Here is an 18,522-nt window from a genome sequence, read left to right as displayed (position 1 = left end):
GGCGAAGCTGAAGAAACTGGGTTTGTTTTTCATTACCTACAGGAGCTTTTATGGACTAACATGTTTCTTCCGAGAGGTACACACAAAATACCAAGGGGCAGTGGTCACAAACTGCAGCAGATGACCCATTTGCACGTAAGGAAGAAATTCTTCCCCTGCGAGTGGAGCGGGTTTTGCTGTAGAGGGCTACAGGATCTCCATCTTTGGTGATACTTGAAGCAGGACAGGGCAAGGCCTGCAGCAGCCTGATCTTGCTTCGAAGGTGGCCTTGCTTTGACTATGAGGTTGGACTAGATGACCCCCAGAGGTCCCTCCTAAATTGTCGTTCTCATAAAGAAGTGCATCATAAATAAGCGCACCTTTGTGTGCTCCTCTGCGCTTCCAAGTTCACTGCTGACAGAATGACTGTAGGCAGCATTGCTAACACTTTCTGTGATTACGATTGCCTAAGTCTTCCTACTGAAATGTTTCCAGTTGTCTGTAGCTCACGAGGGAATTGTCTTTTACTGTGTTTGTGAGAATGTGCTCATTTTTTGGTACTCCCGCCAGAATTCTCAGGTTTATGTGTGTGTGTGTGCTCAGTAGAAACCTGCTTGCGCTTAGTAACTGAAATCTCTGAAGACCCTGACATCACAGTTTGCTTAGGCTCTCCTAGCAATTAGCACTGACGAGGCTGCGTGTGCTGCCGACAGAGAGTGTCTGGGCACGCCGTGTCCCAAGGCTGCAGGGACGAGGCAGAGCTCCTCTGCGCAGCCACGGCCAGCTGCTGCGGGCTGGGTCATGGCCAGGCCCTGGGAATGAGAGCAGGAAGGCTGTCTCTTGCGTGCATTCAGTGACCCCCTTGCCAGTGCCAAGCCAGCGTGGAGGAGGGAATAGGTTCAAATTTAGTGGGGACAAGAACTGAACTGGGGGAAAGGGATATGGGCAAGGGTTGTTTTTATGCAGCTGCGTAGACGTAAGCTGGAGGAGTCTCAGTTGCCCCGTAGATGCCTGTCTACATTACTTACCTGCCTGCATGCCTTTGGGGCTCCTTTCTGGAGTGACCCTCTCCATATTCCACGAGAAGTTTCCTGAAAGTGTTGAAATTTTGTTTGGGTAGTCCTTTATAACAAGCTTACCTGCGGTGCAGCTGGATCCAGCTCTCTGTACAGCCTGTACCTGTCTTACCTGCTGCTGGCTTATTAACATCATGCAGATATTCCCTAACAGTGATCTGGCATTGCGTAACTTCAGGGCAGATGAGATAAGAAGCAGCCGGGGTCCGTGTCTGGCTGCCAACAAGAGACGTGCAGTCCTGCGTCCAGCAGCGTGCTGCAGAGCAGGACAGCAGGTGTGGTGGATGTGCAGCCAAGGAGCTAGGCTGGGCCAGTTTAAACAGGGTGGAAGAGAAGGCACCTGTACAGCAGCTTGCTGTGTGTTGGAGGACCACTGTGGCAAGCAAAGAAAATACTGGGGTTGTCTGAACGGAGAAAGTGGGACTGAGCACAACAGCTTGAAGGCTGGATCCTGTGTTAAGGACAAGAAGTCAGAAGCAAATGACAGGTTTGTGATACCAAGACACAAGACACTGGCAAAGTGCACAGAAAATCTCTGTGTAAGCCCTACTTTCTTCCAGAGCCTGAATTAGAACTGGATTGCTTCGTCTCATTGGTCTGCTGCTTCACACCAAAGGGATGCAAATCTTGCTGGCAAAGTGTATGTCCGACCAGCTATTGAGTGCCAGCAATTAGGCCTTTCCCATCCAGGTAGTGTTGTTGCAGTTGGCATTCAAGAAGGATGGCTCGTATTTGTTACATATTTTCTTCCTGTGTACTTATGTCTTTTTTCCACTGTGCACTAGAGCCGCAGGAAGAAAACATAAATCTGCTGGTGAGTGAGATTCATCTAAACACTGCACCCAGGAGTGCACCAGTTGGTCTCATTAGGAGCAACAGATCAGTGTTTTAAGGCGTTGAAAAGGGAACGTTTTATGACATTTCTCAACTTAATCTGAACAGGCCTGTACTACGTTTTGCAGAAGGGTCCCGTGAGGGAATTGTGTAGGTACACACTGTTCGCATGAGTAAGCTGAACTCAGAGTCCCACCCTCTGTTCATTTCAAAATGAATTTTTTAGTGTGAGTGATAAGACTTAAATTGCTCAGGAGTCGCTATGATCCTGACATTTTTAATTTATAACACAGCTTTCTAAAAAGCTGTGGAAATGTTAATGTCTATTTAATGTGTCTTTGATATGAACTTAAAAGATTGTTTTCATAGAAGAAATTGTTATTGTCTGTGTCAACAAGAGGTTTCTCACCAAGACACCTGTGACAAAAAATAAATCCATTTATAAATGCTGTAACAAATGGCTAAATGCAGCAACAGCTGCATTATACAAGGCTTTTAGAAAAGATGACAAGGATTCTGTGGCAGCAGTTTGGAGGGAACTTTGCAGTATTTTAGGGACTTGATACCATTTTATTTGTAATACTTGTGAGATTCATTTGATGTGTGTATTGCTGGAATCTTTAAACCTGTTTCCGTAAGTGCTCACAGTCACATAGCAGAACTGTAGTTCTCATGGGCCCTCTGAACTTCAAATTGCAAAACAGAATTCACACAAAAGTTCACCAAAATGTATTTTCTGACTTTTTAGGTAGTTGCGTTCTGTTTTCTTGATAGCAGAAGCTCAGTGTTCCCTGTGGAGCAGGCAGCACAATTATCAGATGAGCCCTAATTGCACTACTTCAAGGTGCCAAGGAAGATACCTTTGTGAATACTTTCTTTTTTTTTTCTTCTTCTTCTTTTTTTTTTTTTAATTTCTGTATTGAGCTGAACTAGCCAGTTTCCACCTTCCCACTTCAGGAGGTTTGCTGGGAGCTTTTGGCCCGGAACAGAAAACAGAGCTGCGCCCCGGGACCGTGCCAGGGTCTGTCCCTCAGCAGCAGCCTGCTCTCCGAGATGTTCAGCAACAGTGCATCACATGCTCCCATGTTCACCCATCAGGGGCAATGTTGAAAATCAACTCAGAATTTCAGTCAAGAAGGGTGGGATATCAAAAAGAAAAGGGAAGAAAATAAGGATAGAGGGAAAGCAGCTTGAGGAAGGAAGCAGACAGCTCATTGGTGGAAGCAAAGAGCTCAGGGAGGGAAAGAGGGAACAAGAAAAGACAAAAAGGAGAAAATGGAAGGTGCAAAAGGATTTCTGTCACTAGGTTAAGTGGTGGAATCTTAAGTGGAGATCCTCAGTGCTCTGAAACAGCAGGAAAGGGAATTTGTTCTCTGATCTTCCCACCACATGAATGTTAGTTAATCTCTTTTTGCAAGCTGGACTTAAAAAATCCCAACATTGGCCTTGCTTTGACTCTCACCTTCCTAGGAGCCTGGCGCCAAGTGTGCTCAGTTTCCGCTGAAATGTATGAAAGTTAATTGTACACTTGGATTAGGTCATTGCACTAATCACATTTTGTTACTAGTGCATCCTTGGCCCTACCGCACTATCACACATTGCTCACAAACAATACCGTGCATTCGATTCTTCAGAGCTTGAAAATGAGAGGTATTTTTGACCCTTCGTACAGTTTACAGACTTACAAGCCATGATGGCCCCTTCCCTTTGTGGACCCCTCCTATTCATCTCTCAGGCTGGTCATAGTATATCGTCAGTGATTGGGTCCCAAAAGCAATGCATCCTATGCCTAACTTCATGTGTAGTGTAGAAGTCATGGAGAGAGTTAATGCTGCGTGAACTGCTCCATGAGATGTACAAGGAGAGCGGGGTGGAAAGACCATAACCTGCAAGAAATAAATATATTTCTGTCTGTCTCTGGTACAATCTCAGCAGCAGAATAAGCACGTGGCAGAAGTTCAGGAAGTATTCTGTTCCTTCAGTTCTTCAAGTCACTGTTTCTTTTCACAGCTCTGCCTGGGGAGCAAGCTAAAAACCACCGTGAATGCCGTATACATTCTGGTTACTGAGAAATCAGTAGGATTTTTTTTCACAGGGTCAGGAATATCGGTCTTACTAGTGCTAAATGAATGCATGCTGAAGGGCTTTATTAAGCTGCTTTTCCTTACAGTGTGGTATATCCTCCCTTACGACATTTTGCCTTCTTTTGTAAAAAAGAGTAAAGAAATTACTTTGCCCATGGACTAAACAGGAGATCTAGCTTAGACCATCCCATGCTTGGCTGCACTCCCAGACTGGTGCTTATATAGTAACTTGCGAGTGCGCCTGAGAGGTGTCACTTACAGACAGGAGACAGGGTAGAGTTTAAGAGGAGAGGACAAGACTTTATACCTTTCCAAACCGTGAATTTCATGCTATCCTTGCCATACTCTCTTTCTGAGCTCTCCATATATATGTTATACATCACTCGGGTTTCTTTGCAGCAGTAAAATGGAATAGTAGTTTTTGGCACAGAGCTATGAACTAACATAAGCTTGCCCAGTATTTTTTGACTGAAAGTAGAAGATAAAGTTTGTATCATGTTTGTGTCACATAGCAAGTCTTACAAAGTTTGTCACTTAGTGACCAGGGATTGCTAAACTAAGCTGAAAATAAAGTCTTCATTTGTTTTGTAGTAGAAAAAATATTTTAAACCACTATTGGTTGATGGTCATGTCTGTCTTCCTTGCAGGCTTCTCTTTTCAAAAGCATTGTAAAACAGTAATAGCTGTGCCAAGGAAGACCTAAAATTCCTTTAGACTTGTATCCTATCTCCTGTATCTTCGATGGCTGCTTACCAAATGCATAGTGAAGAGCAGAAGAATGGAGCAAGCACTGAATATTCCACCTCTCTCCAGTGATGTGTGTCTTTGGGGGCTTTGGAGCCAGAGGTGATGCCTTGATATTTATTACCTTTGAATGTTTTTTCCTGTAAAGTGGACAATTGTCTTCTTGAACATACAGATGTATAAAATGTTAGGATCCTAAATGCCATGTAATAAGGACTTTCACAACTCAACTTCAGGTTGCGTGGAGATATGTCTCCTTTTGTTCCTTTGAACCTGCTACTTACTAGTTGCATTAGCTGCCCCTCCTATTTTTTTTATTTCAGGAGACAGTGAGTAATCAGTTCCAAGTCATCTCTTCTTTGTGGATTTGTAGATCTCCCTACTAATCTGTCTCTTTTCTAGGATGGAAAGTCCTGACTTCTTTAATCATAAAAAAACATGTTCTTTAGCTTTTCTGATAGCCTTGTCTGAAAACAGTTTAGGATAGGAAATCATTTTCCTTTCCAGCTCCACTGAAGGGGGGAAAAAAGAGATGTGTATGTGTGTCCATGCACACGTACATATACTCCTCTGCTCCGCACCATGGTGTTTTCATCCTCAGAGGTAACCCCATTGTAGGACTCGCACAGTGCAACTGGGTGAGGGCAGACCAGAGCATGGAAAGCCCCATCATGCAAATCCACTGCTGTTAAACATGATGGCAGCTGTTTCAAAGAAGTTCACAGGCTTTCTGCAGTGATAATGGGTAGTGGCTCTTTCTTTGACTTACTTTCTGCAAAGCAGCATTAGAGATACTCCTTCTTTGTAGTGCTGCTCTTCTAGATGCTTAAGCAACTGATACTTTAATCTGCTCCTCATCTAACACTGTTTGAAAAGGGCTTGGCACTTTTATGAGAAAAAGGATCCTGATTTGAGCTCAAAATATTTGCTGAGTGATTTCTAAAAGAAGAAAACTTGTAAAAACATATTTGATTTATAGTTTGGTGAGACATACTAGGCATGTTCGGGGGCCAGGTGTAGATTAATCTGTCAGCATTTTGCCACTGTCGTAGGAATTTCCAACATGTGCCACCATGTTCTGTGCCCTCAGGACTTAAAAGGGATCACTCCTAGGTTTGGTTTCCCAGCTCAGATAACAGTACAAACATCTCACCAACAGATCGAGACCTACACTGACCTACAATAGCATTGTATAAGCAGTCACTTTAATAAAAGTAGTAGGTCTGTCTGCACCTTGTGATAAAATTTTGCCCCATGCAAGGGGCCGGTGCAAATTTAGGCATGGTGTGAACCCCTCAGTATGGTGTAGAATGCAATTGGGGCAGATTTCCACAAGGTGATGGTGTGTTCCTAATTGAAAAGCTATTTTCAAAACGAGGAACACCAGAATACTTAGCATGAGCAAACCAATTCTCTAGCCAGCTTAGGAACAGGTGAATTGTTTCAGATGGAAATTTCCATAGCAGGCAGGCACCTGATATTGAGATTGTCACCTCACATGAATATATTATAGCAAAGCGTCATGCAATTGAATACTCGATTGTGTAGTGGGATGTGTAAGGAAGACTTAGCAGACGGGATTGTTAGCTCTGCTACTGGTACATGTTTTATTTTAGCATGTTTCTGGCACCTTATCTCTGTTCTGTCGTGTGGACACTCTGTCTACCCACTCTACTCTCACTACTGTTCCCATCTTCCAACAATTTTTCTATCATATGCTAAGATAAGGTCCAAAAAACTACTAAAGTTTTTGAGTTTTGTGTTACAGTTATAACTGCAGTCTATTGACTACCATAATTTTCCTTTTTTCTCCTTTGAAATGTTGTGATTTAATTTGGATGCTTACCTCAAGCTTAATCACCTAGAAATGAACCTGGAAATTTTATAAGGTATACATTGGTATTTCCCATGTTCTTGGATTCCTGATTTTGTTGGAACGATTTATACTTTGAAATTCATCTTTTTAATAACAATGTGATATTTCCATTTATTGTTCCTGGTAGAATTAAAAAGTATAGATAAAGAATAAAAAAAATTGAAAGGGTGAAAAAAACCCCTTCTGTTTTTCAAACGTCAAACAAAGCAAAACTGAGTAGTAAGCCTGTATAAAACTTCATGCTATTGTTACTTCCTAAACTGGCTTGTTTATTCCTCTTTAATATACATATATCTCAGATCTGTTGGAGCCAGAACTGCTGGAGCTGGTTATACTGTCAACACAGAGATGCTATCCAAAATTTCAAGTTCAGTTAATCAATATAAATTACTCTCCATAAGTTCATGTGTGGCAAGTGCAAACCATGCAAGCTGGTTTCTCTTGTCTTTTATGCTCATTCCTGGTGTTGGAGTCACACAACAAGTCAAGACAAGGGACCGAATGGATTTGTGCTTGAACCTCTTACTCCACGCCATGGGCTCCCGCATCGTTTTTAAGCTGTGCAGAATCACTGGCACTCAGCTTTAGGCACCTTATAAGGAGCAAGGGTTTTTTCCCCGAAACAAGTGCTTCATTGCCAGCAAAAAAACTGGGCTCATCTGGGCCTGGCTGCTCGTTCCCAAACCTTCACTGCTGCCTCACACGTGTTGGCACAAGCTTTTATGCAGTCACATGAGAAGCTGGTTTGAGGAAACGATTTGGCTGGAAAATACTCTTTTTTCTTGCTTCCCTCCCCCCCCCCCCCCCCCCGCCCCCAGTGTTAGCTGTCAGCTGCTTCCCTCCCCTGGTCCAGTGTACCACCTGGTCCTACAGGCTCTTGGAGTGACAGCCAGCTCTGGCTGCTGCAGGAGTTGACTGAACTGCAGTCAAGGAGGAGAGATCAGTATCTCCGGATGGCAGATCGGTATCTTCAGGTGGCAGATCAGAGCACCTCAGCTCGTCCCTTAGGGGCATCAATTAAGCTCTTTGAAGTTAGAAGGCAAGAATCCATGTCTTTGCACCCGGAAACCATGCGCAGGGGGAAGAAAAGTGGTGGAGCCCACCCAGAACAAGGAAGGCTTTGGGGCAATACTAGTGGCACGTGTCCACAGCACCCTGGGAAGCGTTCTGTGGGGGGAGTTTTCACAGCACTGTGTTGGGATTGCTAAAGAAGAGATGCCAGGCTTGTTTGTAGAGATCAGAGACAACAGATCGCAGCATGGAAAGATTCCCTGCATTCACTTGCTTTGATACTAGCAGGCAACCCACAAAGAGATTATTCAACCTGTAGCTATTGTGTATACTATCCCTCCTGCTTAATGCAAATACGTTATTTTAGGACAGGATTTGATTTACTGTTTAGGTTTCTTAGCTGTATCTCGCTATGTTTAAGGAAATCCCTGATAGCATTGGATCCTTCATGGGCGACTGAGGGATCAAACTGAGCAAGATCAGTGTAAATGAGGTTCTTGGGAGCCTGACATAATGTTAAAACTGCATCAGGCAGTTGTATCAAAACTCATTGCCGGTCCTGTAAGTGTGAAGAAGGGCTTCATGAGCTGTGGATTGTAGCTGCACCATTAACTTTATGTTTGCATTGCCCAAGAACAGCGGTGTGTACTCAGAAATCCCTTGCAGAGCCGATCCTGGCCGCATGTGCTGCAACTTAGGGAACGTGGCTCCTGAGCGCTGCTGTCAGGATCGCGGCCCTTCACAGTTCCGTTGTCCTCTCTCCTCACAACTGTTGCCGTTTCTCTTCTGCTGTAACATCTGGAGACTTTCACCAAGGCAAAGCATATGGAGAGCCTGTCTGCACATCTCTTCTCTCCAGGCCCTGAAGCCATAGCATGTCTTGGCTGGCTGGACAAAAGGGGAGTGGAGAGAGAAGTTATAAAATACAGAGGGAATTTTCTGTGTCACCAGTGGGGCCTCTGCCTCTGTGGCAGTCCCTCTTGTTTATTATTTTACTGTTCGATCAAGAGGAAGAAGGGTGAGCTTAAATATTGTAAGTTAAAGGGGCGTTAGTGGATATATCTACTTGGAGATTTTTTTTTGTTGTAGACCAGGTTCATATGCATTTCAGCTGCCAGTTTCAGTAACGATTGATTTGTTAAAGAGACCTGTGTGATTGCCTGGACACTGTCAGATGTGATCCATGTTTTTGCTTGCATTTTCAAAAGAAAGAGCTCTTACAACAGCTGGAGAAAGAAAGATTTTCATGTTTCTTAAATTGCCAACAGATTTTTCCTATTTTGAAATTAAAATAGTATTATTTGTGTTTTTATTGTCTTGGGCCTGACTCTGTGCTGTACTAGCTCTACATGCAGTAGCTAATCATACATCCTAATACCATATCATGTGCAGACATAGCAGAAGTTGTTTGCATTTTATTTCTGGAGTAACCGTCAGAATATGATGGCTCATGTCCTTCAGTATAGAGTTGTCTTAGTCACTCACATAAACAAGGTGACAGAAACACTGAAGTTTGCCAGAAACTCTGTGCAGGTTTCGATGCTGACTTGAGCCTTAAATGGCCCCTGTGCAGTTTGCATATTCCCTCTGGAGATTGATCTTTATGTGCGGCGCAGTGCTGAGTGTTTCAGAGGAGTAGGTGGAAGCAATGAAGATAGCCTCTCTAGCCACAATTATTTTTTGCAAAGCATAACTGCACTCCGTGTACTATCATTACTTTTAGCCCGGCTATAAAAGGGGGGGTGCTGCAAGTCACAGGAGGGGCCATGCTCAGAGACTTCCAGCTGAGCTTTGCAGGCCATGGGGCAAAGCCTGTAACGCTTGCCTCGCCCAAGCCAGCAGGATTGCAAGTTGAAGAAGAATTTTTCTCTAGAGATGCAAATAAGCATCCAAACTTGAAGTGCTGAGCTCAGCTTTCCAGCGCTGTGACCAGCACTGAGCACTAATGAACGTCTGCTGAGCAAGGGCTGTTTAGTTGAAATAGTGTTGTTCTTTTGGTAGAGCCTTGACTGCACTGTTTTAGGAGACAAAGCCATGTTTTTCGCAGTCTGCATGGTTCAACATTAACGATTGATGTAAACCTGTCTGGCTGTTCGGGATAGTTCTGGCCTCAAAATCAATGATGAAGAGCAAACATTATGGGCTTTTATTGATTAATTCACTTCTTAGACATGCCAGCGAGTGCAAGTAGGTCTGAAATGTTGCAACATGCTCTACAGACTGTTTGTTTGCTTTTACCATCTAGTCTTTTTCCTGTCGTGAGCTTTTTGAGATCTGATCTTTTGCTGTAGCTTCTGACTTTGTTGTGTTGCTTGAATGCCAGCCTCCCCGAGAAAGATGTTGCTCTTTCTTTTCATCTGTTTTCATAAAAAAATAATTTTGTAGCTACCTGGAATAGCAAAGATTGAATCTTCTGAAAGAACCAGCGTTTGTTTCAGCTGAGCGATTTTTTGTGTGTTGCTGACAGCTTGTGGGTGCGCCTGGGCTGGTTGTTAAGGCAGACGCCGATTTGTGCAGGTTTTACTCTCTGACTTTTTCAAAAACCGGAATAAATATTACCCGTGGCTGTAATACGGAAGAATTGGTGTCACTTACTTCAGTTGAATAAACACATGTGTGTATTTGCACATGGGCTTCCTGTTCATAGGCAGGTGTATGTGGCTGAAATCGTACCTGCTTAACTTCTTAGGTGAAGCTGCTCAGCCAGTCTCCTGCTACAGCTCGTGGCCCCTCTGATGACGGGCGAAGCGCTCAGCCGACTGTTCGTTCCGCCAAGGAAGGCAGTGAGCAGCGCCGACCTGCCCCGTGCCATCGCGTTTCTGTCAGGCTGTCTCTTCGCTGCCCGGGCTTGGATTCAGCTTTGCACCTCCCACCTTCCAGGTGGGCTTGGGGACAGAGCTGCGCCCGAAGCGGGAACCAGACACCCTGCTCCTCTGGGGACGGGAGCTCCAGCCAGCTTTCCATGCAAACACAGCTCTTTGGGATGCAGAGTCATGAAGTTTAGGTTCATTTTTAGTACCTGTTTAGCAGCTGCTTTCTATAGTATGCATTTAAAAAGAAGCAGCTTCCAAGTATAGGTGTCGTTAGGATTTATGTTCAGGGCTTTGGTTTTTTGTCTCCTTTCTGCATGCCTTTTTTTCTTTTTTTTTTTCCTCTGCCTTGTTCCGCCTACTTATTCTGGGCTGCTTGTAGCTCAACACAACATCTGAAGTGACTGAAAATACAGGGATGTTTAAAGGTTAGATGAGGCGTTCAGCATTATAAATCTCAGGGTAAAGATTCTGGAACCATCTCTGACAAATTCTGTTGAAACGTGGGCCATAATGTATAATTCATCTCACCTTTCCAAACTTGCAGTGGCCCCGCAGGGCAATCAAGATTAAGCGTTTGCTTGAATAAACTGAGACAGTGTGATTTAGTGTATAATCAAGAATTGGATCTAAGTAAAAGGGTGACATTTCACAAGGTCACTCTTGTCGCTGTGACAAAAGCAGCTGTGTGTACAGCGACAGAATGGGAATAATGAAGACTTTCTGAACCCAATTGGAATTGCAATCAAGAAACATACTGTGGGAGACCCACTAGGTTAGTCATCATAAACATTAGTTCTTCCCTCTTGAGATATTACTTTATCATTAAAATCTGATCAAACATGTAATTCATCTTTTATTTCAGCAGATTTTGTTTTATTTAAGTACATTACTGACAATGAGCCAAAGCTGGTTAGTTTTCCTTTCATTTTCTTTCATATATCAACAGTGCACATTAGCTGCTTTAAATCAGATGTTTGCATTTACTTTTTGCCCTAATTTTTTCTAATTCTAATCTTACCATCCGGTCTCTGTTTTCTTAAATGGTATCAATATATCCTTAGACACTTCTTCATTTACATGAGTAAGAAAAAATGCTATACATAACATTTAAAATTTAGGAGTCCTGTAAGACAGCGTATTTTATTTCAAAAAGACCTACAACTAGCAAAATCTCACAAACAGTTTCTATATACTACTGCTGAGAATGTGTCGGGCTTCTGTAAGCAATAAAAAAATTTACAGTTGAGATGTGTCCATAGGGAGTAGGATCTAACAGTTTATACCATGGGAAACTCCACACTTAGTATGGTGGTGAAAGCCTGGATTTCAAAAATGCAGGAAAATTCAAAGATCCTTCAGAAATGGTACGATAAGAATGAACATACGCTTGTTGTAGATTACTATAATTCTACCCTTTACAGATTTGGTCTTCCTGTTGAAAAAGACATGCTTATTTATTGAGGTCCAATGCATTTGGACCTACCAGGGCAAATGCAGAAGACCTGCGACGATGTGGCATCACGGTAACGTCTGTGAGACTTCCTTAAAGACACATTCTGAGGCAATTTCTTAGAGAAATTTAAATATTCTGAGCAAAAGTGGTAAACTACGTGGGATGTGAAACAAGGCTGCCTGAAGTGAAAATATCATCACTCACTGATGTTCTCACATGAATTATCCTCATAGCTATTTCTGTTTATTCTTTTGAAGACAAGACTAACCTTCTTGCACTCATGTTTTTCTGCTCACCTGCAGAGGGGGTGAATGAATCACTTAATCCCGTGTGCTTTGGTGTGCCAAAAATGTAGTTTTGGTCATTTGGTATAATTACAGCTTGTGGTTGTTGCCGAGGAAATTGTGTGATTATAACCTTATTCTTGAGACCTGTCTGAGTAGCAAACTGTTTCTCTTACTGTGCAGGGGTGTAGATGGAATCACAGTTGCTGAGACCGTAGTCAAGATCCAGAAATCTGGCTAAATGCACACAAGTGATCTGTGGGCTGTCGTGAGCTCAATTTTCTCTTATTAAGGCATTGGAGCAAAATCAGCTCGGCAGCTTAAATGGTGCATTTGTTGACACTTACAGAATTGCAGAGGGATGCTGAGAGAAAAATGGAGAAAACAAGGGAAATTGGGCCCAAAGCAAGGTAACGTGCAATCGCTATGGGAGATTAGTTCTGCAGTACCTGCATTCAAGCTTTCCAAAGCTACAGGGTCTCCAGAGCAGGAAAGGTGTGTCTCATTGTAATACCTAGTGCCGATCTATAGCACGTGTATCAGTGAGTAATACCTGTGTTTAGAAACCTGAATGTAAGTAGAGCTTCCTAACTGACTGGCAATGCAGCGTAAAACGCATTAAAGCAAGTTGTTGGTGCCAGTATTTTCTGAGTAATTATTTTGGCTTTGGCAAATGTTCTTCCTTCCCATTTTCAGCACTCAGTTGGGGTTCACATAATGAACCTCTCTTCTTCTCCTGTTTCCCACTGCAAAAAGCAGGGAAAAGTATATGTCACAATAATTTCAGGGGATTATGTGTGGTTGTTTGAATGACAGCTTGGATGAGGGCATGTGTAAAGCTCTTAATGTAGTGTGTGTTGAATGTCCAGAACCTGCTGACTTTAAGTGCTTATTGGAAAGCTCCTAGAGGAGAAGGAAGTACTGTTATGGAAGGTATGTTAGAGCATTTTTCAACTGACCTATATTTCTTTGGTTGTTTTCGTCATTAGGTGTACCCTTATTGACAGTGCCTATTAATCATCTGTTAATCCAAATAAACTGTGAAAACTCTGTTGCTTCTGCATGAATGAGCTGCTCCTTGGCATGGTATCCTTAAAGTCCAAGCTGTTGTCAGAAGTGCAGTCTTTTTAGGCATGCTAAAGACTAGTATAACAGTAATCCTAGAGCCCTAGGTTGGTCTTTAGTTAACTTGAACATTTGGTCTTTGATTTGTCCAGCCAGGAAATGGCTATGTTTTCAAATGAAAAAAAATCAGGGCTTCCTTCTAAATGGCTCCTATGATTATTTGAAAAGACTAGTTAATGAAAAGACATTGGAGGAAGATGGGAAACAAGCCAAGTGAGAAAGGAGCATTTTTTTAGTAGTGATCAAACTGCAAATGTATCTCTGGACACTATATTTCAATTACTGAGAGGAAAAGCCCCCACCACCTCTGTCTGTGACTCTTCCCCTATCTAAGCTCTGGAGCCCAGGACTGACAGCACCAGATTCTCACAAAGAAGGAATGGGTGTTAGAGAAAGTCAAGTTCTGCAGAGGATACATAAAAATTAGATCACTTTTGGCTACCTATCAGAAACAAAAAAGAGATTTCGTTTGTAAATCTGTCCACTGTGCTTTTGAATATGATTGTTTTGTCCAAATCTCCTCTGCAATAGTAAAATAAGGATGAGTCTGGAGGCTTACTTCAGGCCACTCAGCACCGTAGAGATGATCAGAAGATTCTTTCAGGCTCATAGCCAGATCACAGAAATAAAAGCTGAAGGAAAATATGTATTATTGTGTGAAGCTCAGCTCCCTTCTGAGTCATGAGTGCTCCCCGTTTGCGTGTTCTCTAGTGCTTTGTTCATCCTAGCGCTGATTCGCCAGTACTTTGGGGGGGGTTGTTTTTCCACTGCTAACTTAATTCCATCAGTCTAATATCATTGGCATGATTTCTCTCTCATTTGGTATTTACATCATCCTGAATTTCAGAGTAAGTTAAAATGTATCCAGCTCAGCAACTTTCCCATTTTGGGAAGAGCGTCAGATACTCCCTGTTGGTAACTTTAAATGTGTCACATACATTTCTTTTCGTGTGCAAGAGTCTGGCTGGGATCCAAAGCACATCTGTGAGTCATGGCCTTGAGAAATGCTTGGTTGGTTGGTTGGTTGAGTTTTTCAAAGAAAACTAGTTTGCAAATTTGCAGGGTTTTTACATGATACATCACAATATTGGCTTCATTTCTAGCAATGAAGAGTGGAGATTGTTGCTTTATAAAAGCTATTAAAAGGACAACCCTGGTAGGTCTACAAGAATGCTAATTAAGCAGGGGACAGAACTGTTGTCACAGTCATTTTTCTTCTGAAAACCCCTAGAAAGGGTGCTCTTACAAGAACATTGCAAAACTGCAACGACTCAGGTTCTTGCTAAACTTTAGGATAAATAGAGTGGAAAATAATACTTCTATAATTTTTTAGTTTGTTTTTAAAATTTCTCTGGGTCTTCTTTGAAGCTGGTAACTCATCGTTCATGATTTATTGCAATAATAAAGCTCTGAATTACTGAATGAGTAAACATCCTGGCTATAGTATTAAAACAGACACTCTGAAAAGCACAGGAGAAATACTGCATGCCAGAATGTTCTAAAATACTGAAATAAGTTCAGTCTTCTTTGGGACCCAATAAACGGTATTATGGTCCAGATGTGCAAAAAGAGTGAAAGTACTGTATAAGACCCTGTATGCTTCACAGTCTCTGTAAAGATGAAATTGGATGGTTGGTCACTGTCACTGATCAGAGTACGGGAAATAACTTCTCGGGTTGCTTTCAGTGCTCAGCTTTTGTTTGATGCACGTGTCATTGTTGTGTCAGGTGGATCTTGTAGCAGGAGTTCTCAGAGGAATCTCTAAATGATGGGTCAGTAATGTCCCTTGGAGTTTCACTCCATGTGTGAAAGGTAACAAATGGTCCTCCCAGTAACAGCCTCTGGACGTTTTTTGTCTCCTTAGTTTTTGTATTGATATATGGTGACTGTAACAGGGAACTTCCCTCTGGAGTGACGAACAAGATTGATGCTGACTTTTGGGAGTTTCCTTCAAAGACATTCAGATAGTTCTTCTGTGGATAGAACTGGCATTTTTCCTTCACTTACTTCACTTGACTAAAAACCACACCAAATTCTACTACTTCAACATCCAAGTGGACATTGATGACTTGTATTCCATAAAAATCTCTGTACAGAGAGTACAAGGTAGGATTTTTCTGTCATGTATGCAAGTGTTATTGCACACAAATCAGAGAGCCATTATTTTGAAGAATGGTTAAAATCTGCAGAAGCCGGAAGTAGCTTGAAAGTTCAACAGTGGAAAGTACAACAATTTACAGTTTGACTCGTGTCTCCCAAAAGCAGCGTGGATTAAAAGGACCAAATGTCAAGAAGAGGGACAGACTGAGGGCCAGTATCTTTGTGCGTTACTTCATTCAAATGTGATGAGGGCGTCGAGGGGGAATAAATAACAAGTAACATCAGGATGCTTTTGTGCATAACCAGCACTGTTTTGGTGATGAAGTACAGAGTTTGGAACATAGTGTCATTGGTAATTGACAATACACAGCTGCATCTGTCTCATGAAACCTGGCAAATTCATGGCCCTGCCTTTATGGAGCACTGATTATAGTGGACTTAATGATTGAAACCTTGTTAGATTTGTGAGGAAGACCTCAGTCTTTGTGTTGTGCTGTCATTATTCTGCAGGTGTCTTTAAACAGACGTGCACTGTGTCATTGCTTGCTTGTTTCTCTTCACACTGTCCTTACAGCCACCTGCTTTCTCCTCTTATCTCTTACCTCAGTATCTCTCTTGGATGATCCCAGATATATGCAATTTCTTCCCTGTGCTATCAGGATATTTATGTGCTGGACCAAGAAATTGTCATCTTCACTATTTAAACTGACAGTATGATTGCAGGTTTGCATCAGCTCCCACGTTTCATTTACAGTTTGTCAATATTGTGTTTCTTCTGCCTTTACCTCAAGTCTTTTGCTACCTTTCTCTGTCTTCCTCTCATACACACTTATGTGTCCTCTTGTGCTTCTGTTTTCAAATATGTCGTCGTCTTTTCCATGAAGGTAATTGTAAAATTACAGTCTTCACCTGGGTTCACACCCAACAGTCTTACTCCCCAGATCTGAGTATTTTCCACTTCAAGTCTGGGGAGGTGAGTGTCGGCTTGGCACACAGTTTGGGAATGCCAGGCTATACTTCGGCTTGTCTTTCTGGAAAAACGTCGGTCCTGGTTCTGAGCACCCATCTCTGGTGGGAAGCTGGTGGCTTCGGAGGAGCTGTGTCTCAGTTAGGACATCCCCTCACCACTGCATGGTGGCTTTATTACACTGCATGATGGTGAGCAGTGGGTTTGCTTTTAGACAGCTGTTAACTTTGAACTGGGCTTCAGACTGGAAATTGCTAGTACATATGCAGGAGAAAGAAGGATGTTTGGAGATTTTTGTCAGTATTGGAGAATTTGGTTGCTCTGAGAAGGGCATGGAAGACCTTTTGTGATGTTTGCTTGTTGCACATACTGTTTGCCCACAGGGCTTCATTTGTGCTTCAATATTTCCTCATGTCCCCTACCACATCGTGTTAGACAATACGGAACATCTACAGCAATGGCCATAATGGATAAAAGCATTATTTATTATTATTTTTATACGTACTTTCTTGAAAATATAATTTCAATTTGAGTTACAACTATATAAGCAATTAGGAGATAATTGGAAATGGGTTTGTTGCATTAACTGCCTTTCATTTACAAACACTGTGATTTCTGGCTCTGCTTCCCTTTATATATGTGTAGGCAGGCCATATGATACGGCTTGCCTGTAACAGAAATCATGTGATTCCAGCAATGCACATGGGAGGTCGTGATTTGGAAAGCACATGCTGAAGACCATGGAACATGGCACATGTCCACATCCTTGCTCATCCCTGTGCTGTCTCATGGGCAGCAGCAGCACTGAGTAACGCTGCGTGATTGTTTTTTCCCCAGTCCTGAACCTTGTTTACTTGGTTTTTCTGTGTACCTTTATGGACACCACATCAGTGAGCCACGTCGATCTCTGTTCTGTGGACGCTCGGTAGCACAGGGAGTGTGGGAAACCAGCCCAGCCACTGGACTTTGATGCTATGCAAAAGCTCTGCTTCTGCAAGGCTTTTTTTAACTATATCAATCTCACTGGATGGAAAAAGGAAGAAGTTTGTTCTGAAAGAGAACAACCTGAAGGGAAAGAGCCATTGCCTCTTCGTTCAGTGGTACCAAGCCCCAGGGCTGGTTTTTTTTAATTTTTTTATTCATTCACTATGTTGCAAACTTGCTAAAAAAATCTTTCTGGCATTCTGTAAAACACTGTGCACACCCCCCATCTGTTATGTGGGCATGCCTACATATTATTGCTCAAATTAGCAGTCACCATGTTAGTCTTCAATGCAGAGATGAAGCCATATTCCTTTTTCATGTTTCTCAGCAAAACGCTCATATTTATCAAGAACTAATACAATTTTTAGACTTACTCCATGGGCAAAATATTTTCTTATGCAGCATTTCCCTTCAGTTTTCACTGCGATATAGCACCTTAGAGTTACTAAATATCGCGTTGTGTCTGTTGAGTACTTTATGCAAAAGGATCTTAGTTATTACTGATACAAAAGAAATTATTTTCTTCTCTCCAAAAAGTTGTTCCAGAACTTTACTGTTGGCCCTTCATGGACAGGTTGTGCCTGGAGCAAAAGCTGAGTCAGACTCGCAAGCAGTTGTCTTCGTTTACAGCGTCCCACTCTCCGTATACCTGATGTCTGACAATTTATTAGTACTAGCCTGTACCTATTTAACATGTCATCCACTGACAGCAAATGTTGTTCATTTTGCTGCACAATTTGAACGAATTAGAATTTCCTGGTACCAGAGAAATCAGTCTGCCCTTATTAAAGTAAATTGCCCAACATTTCTTGAGCTTTGTGGATTCAGGAGTAGAACCTAATTGATAGAGCATTCACTTTCAATGTACGAATTTGAGCTACAGTAAAAAACACTCCAGGACTTCTTAACTGTTTCCAAGTTTAAATGTAGCTAATTCCCCCATTTATGTTTCTATTTCCATCTTTATAATGCTTCACAGTGACGCAATGTGTATACTTTGAGAGTGGATTCTATGAAGATATATACTGTTGCATAAGGTTTCTTCTACCATTGATTTGCATTTTGGAACATGTTGTTCTGCTGTAAATTAGAATTTGCTCTAGGGTAGATAGGTATTATAAGTTCTGGTAACTGATAATTTGATACAAACCTTCTAAAATTACCACAACCCGAAATGCTTCCTTTTGTTCAG

At 42.2% G+C, this 18,522-nt stretch overlaps 1 protein-coding gene across 9 annotated transcripts in view; it reads left to right on the top strand.

Moving 5' to 3' along the window:
- Window positions 1-18,522, top strand: part of GHR (growth hormone receptor) — a 132,149-nt gene that overhangs the window by 92,329 nt on the left and 21,298 nt on the right. Inside the window, exon 2 of one of the 9 annotated variants that reach the window (XM_075446824.1) lies at window positions 4,621-4,819. The exons of the other annotated variants lie outside the window; for them this stretch is intronic. Coding sequence (XP_075302939.1) covers window positions 4,789-4,819 — 31 coding nt within the window. The 5' untranslated portion in view covers window positions 4,621-4,788. The remainder of the gene's footprint in view (window positions 1-4,620; window positions 4,820-18,522) is intronic. 9 annotated transcript variants of the gene reach the window in all.

Source organism: Opisthocomus hoazin, chromosome Z (genome assembly GCF_030867145.1).
Source record: "Opisthocomus hoazin isolate bOpiHoa1 chromosome Z, bOpiHoa1.hap1, whole genome shotgun sequence".
NCBI classification, from domain to species: Eukaryota; Metazoa; Chordata; class Aves; order Opisthocomiformes; family Opisthocomidae; genus Opisthocomus; species Opisthocomus hoazin.
This window is presented reverse-complemented; position numbering and strand designations above follow the sequence as displayed.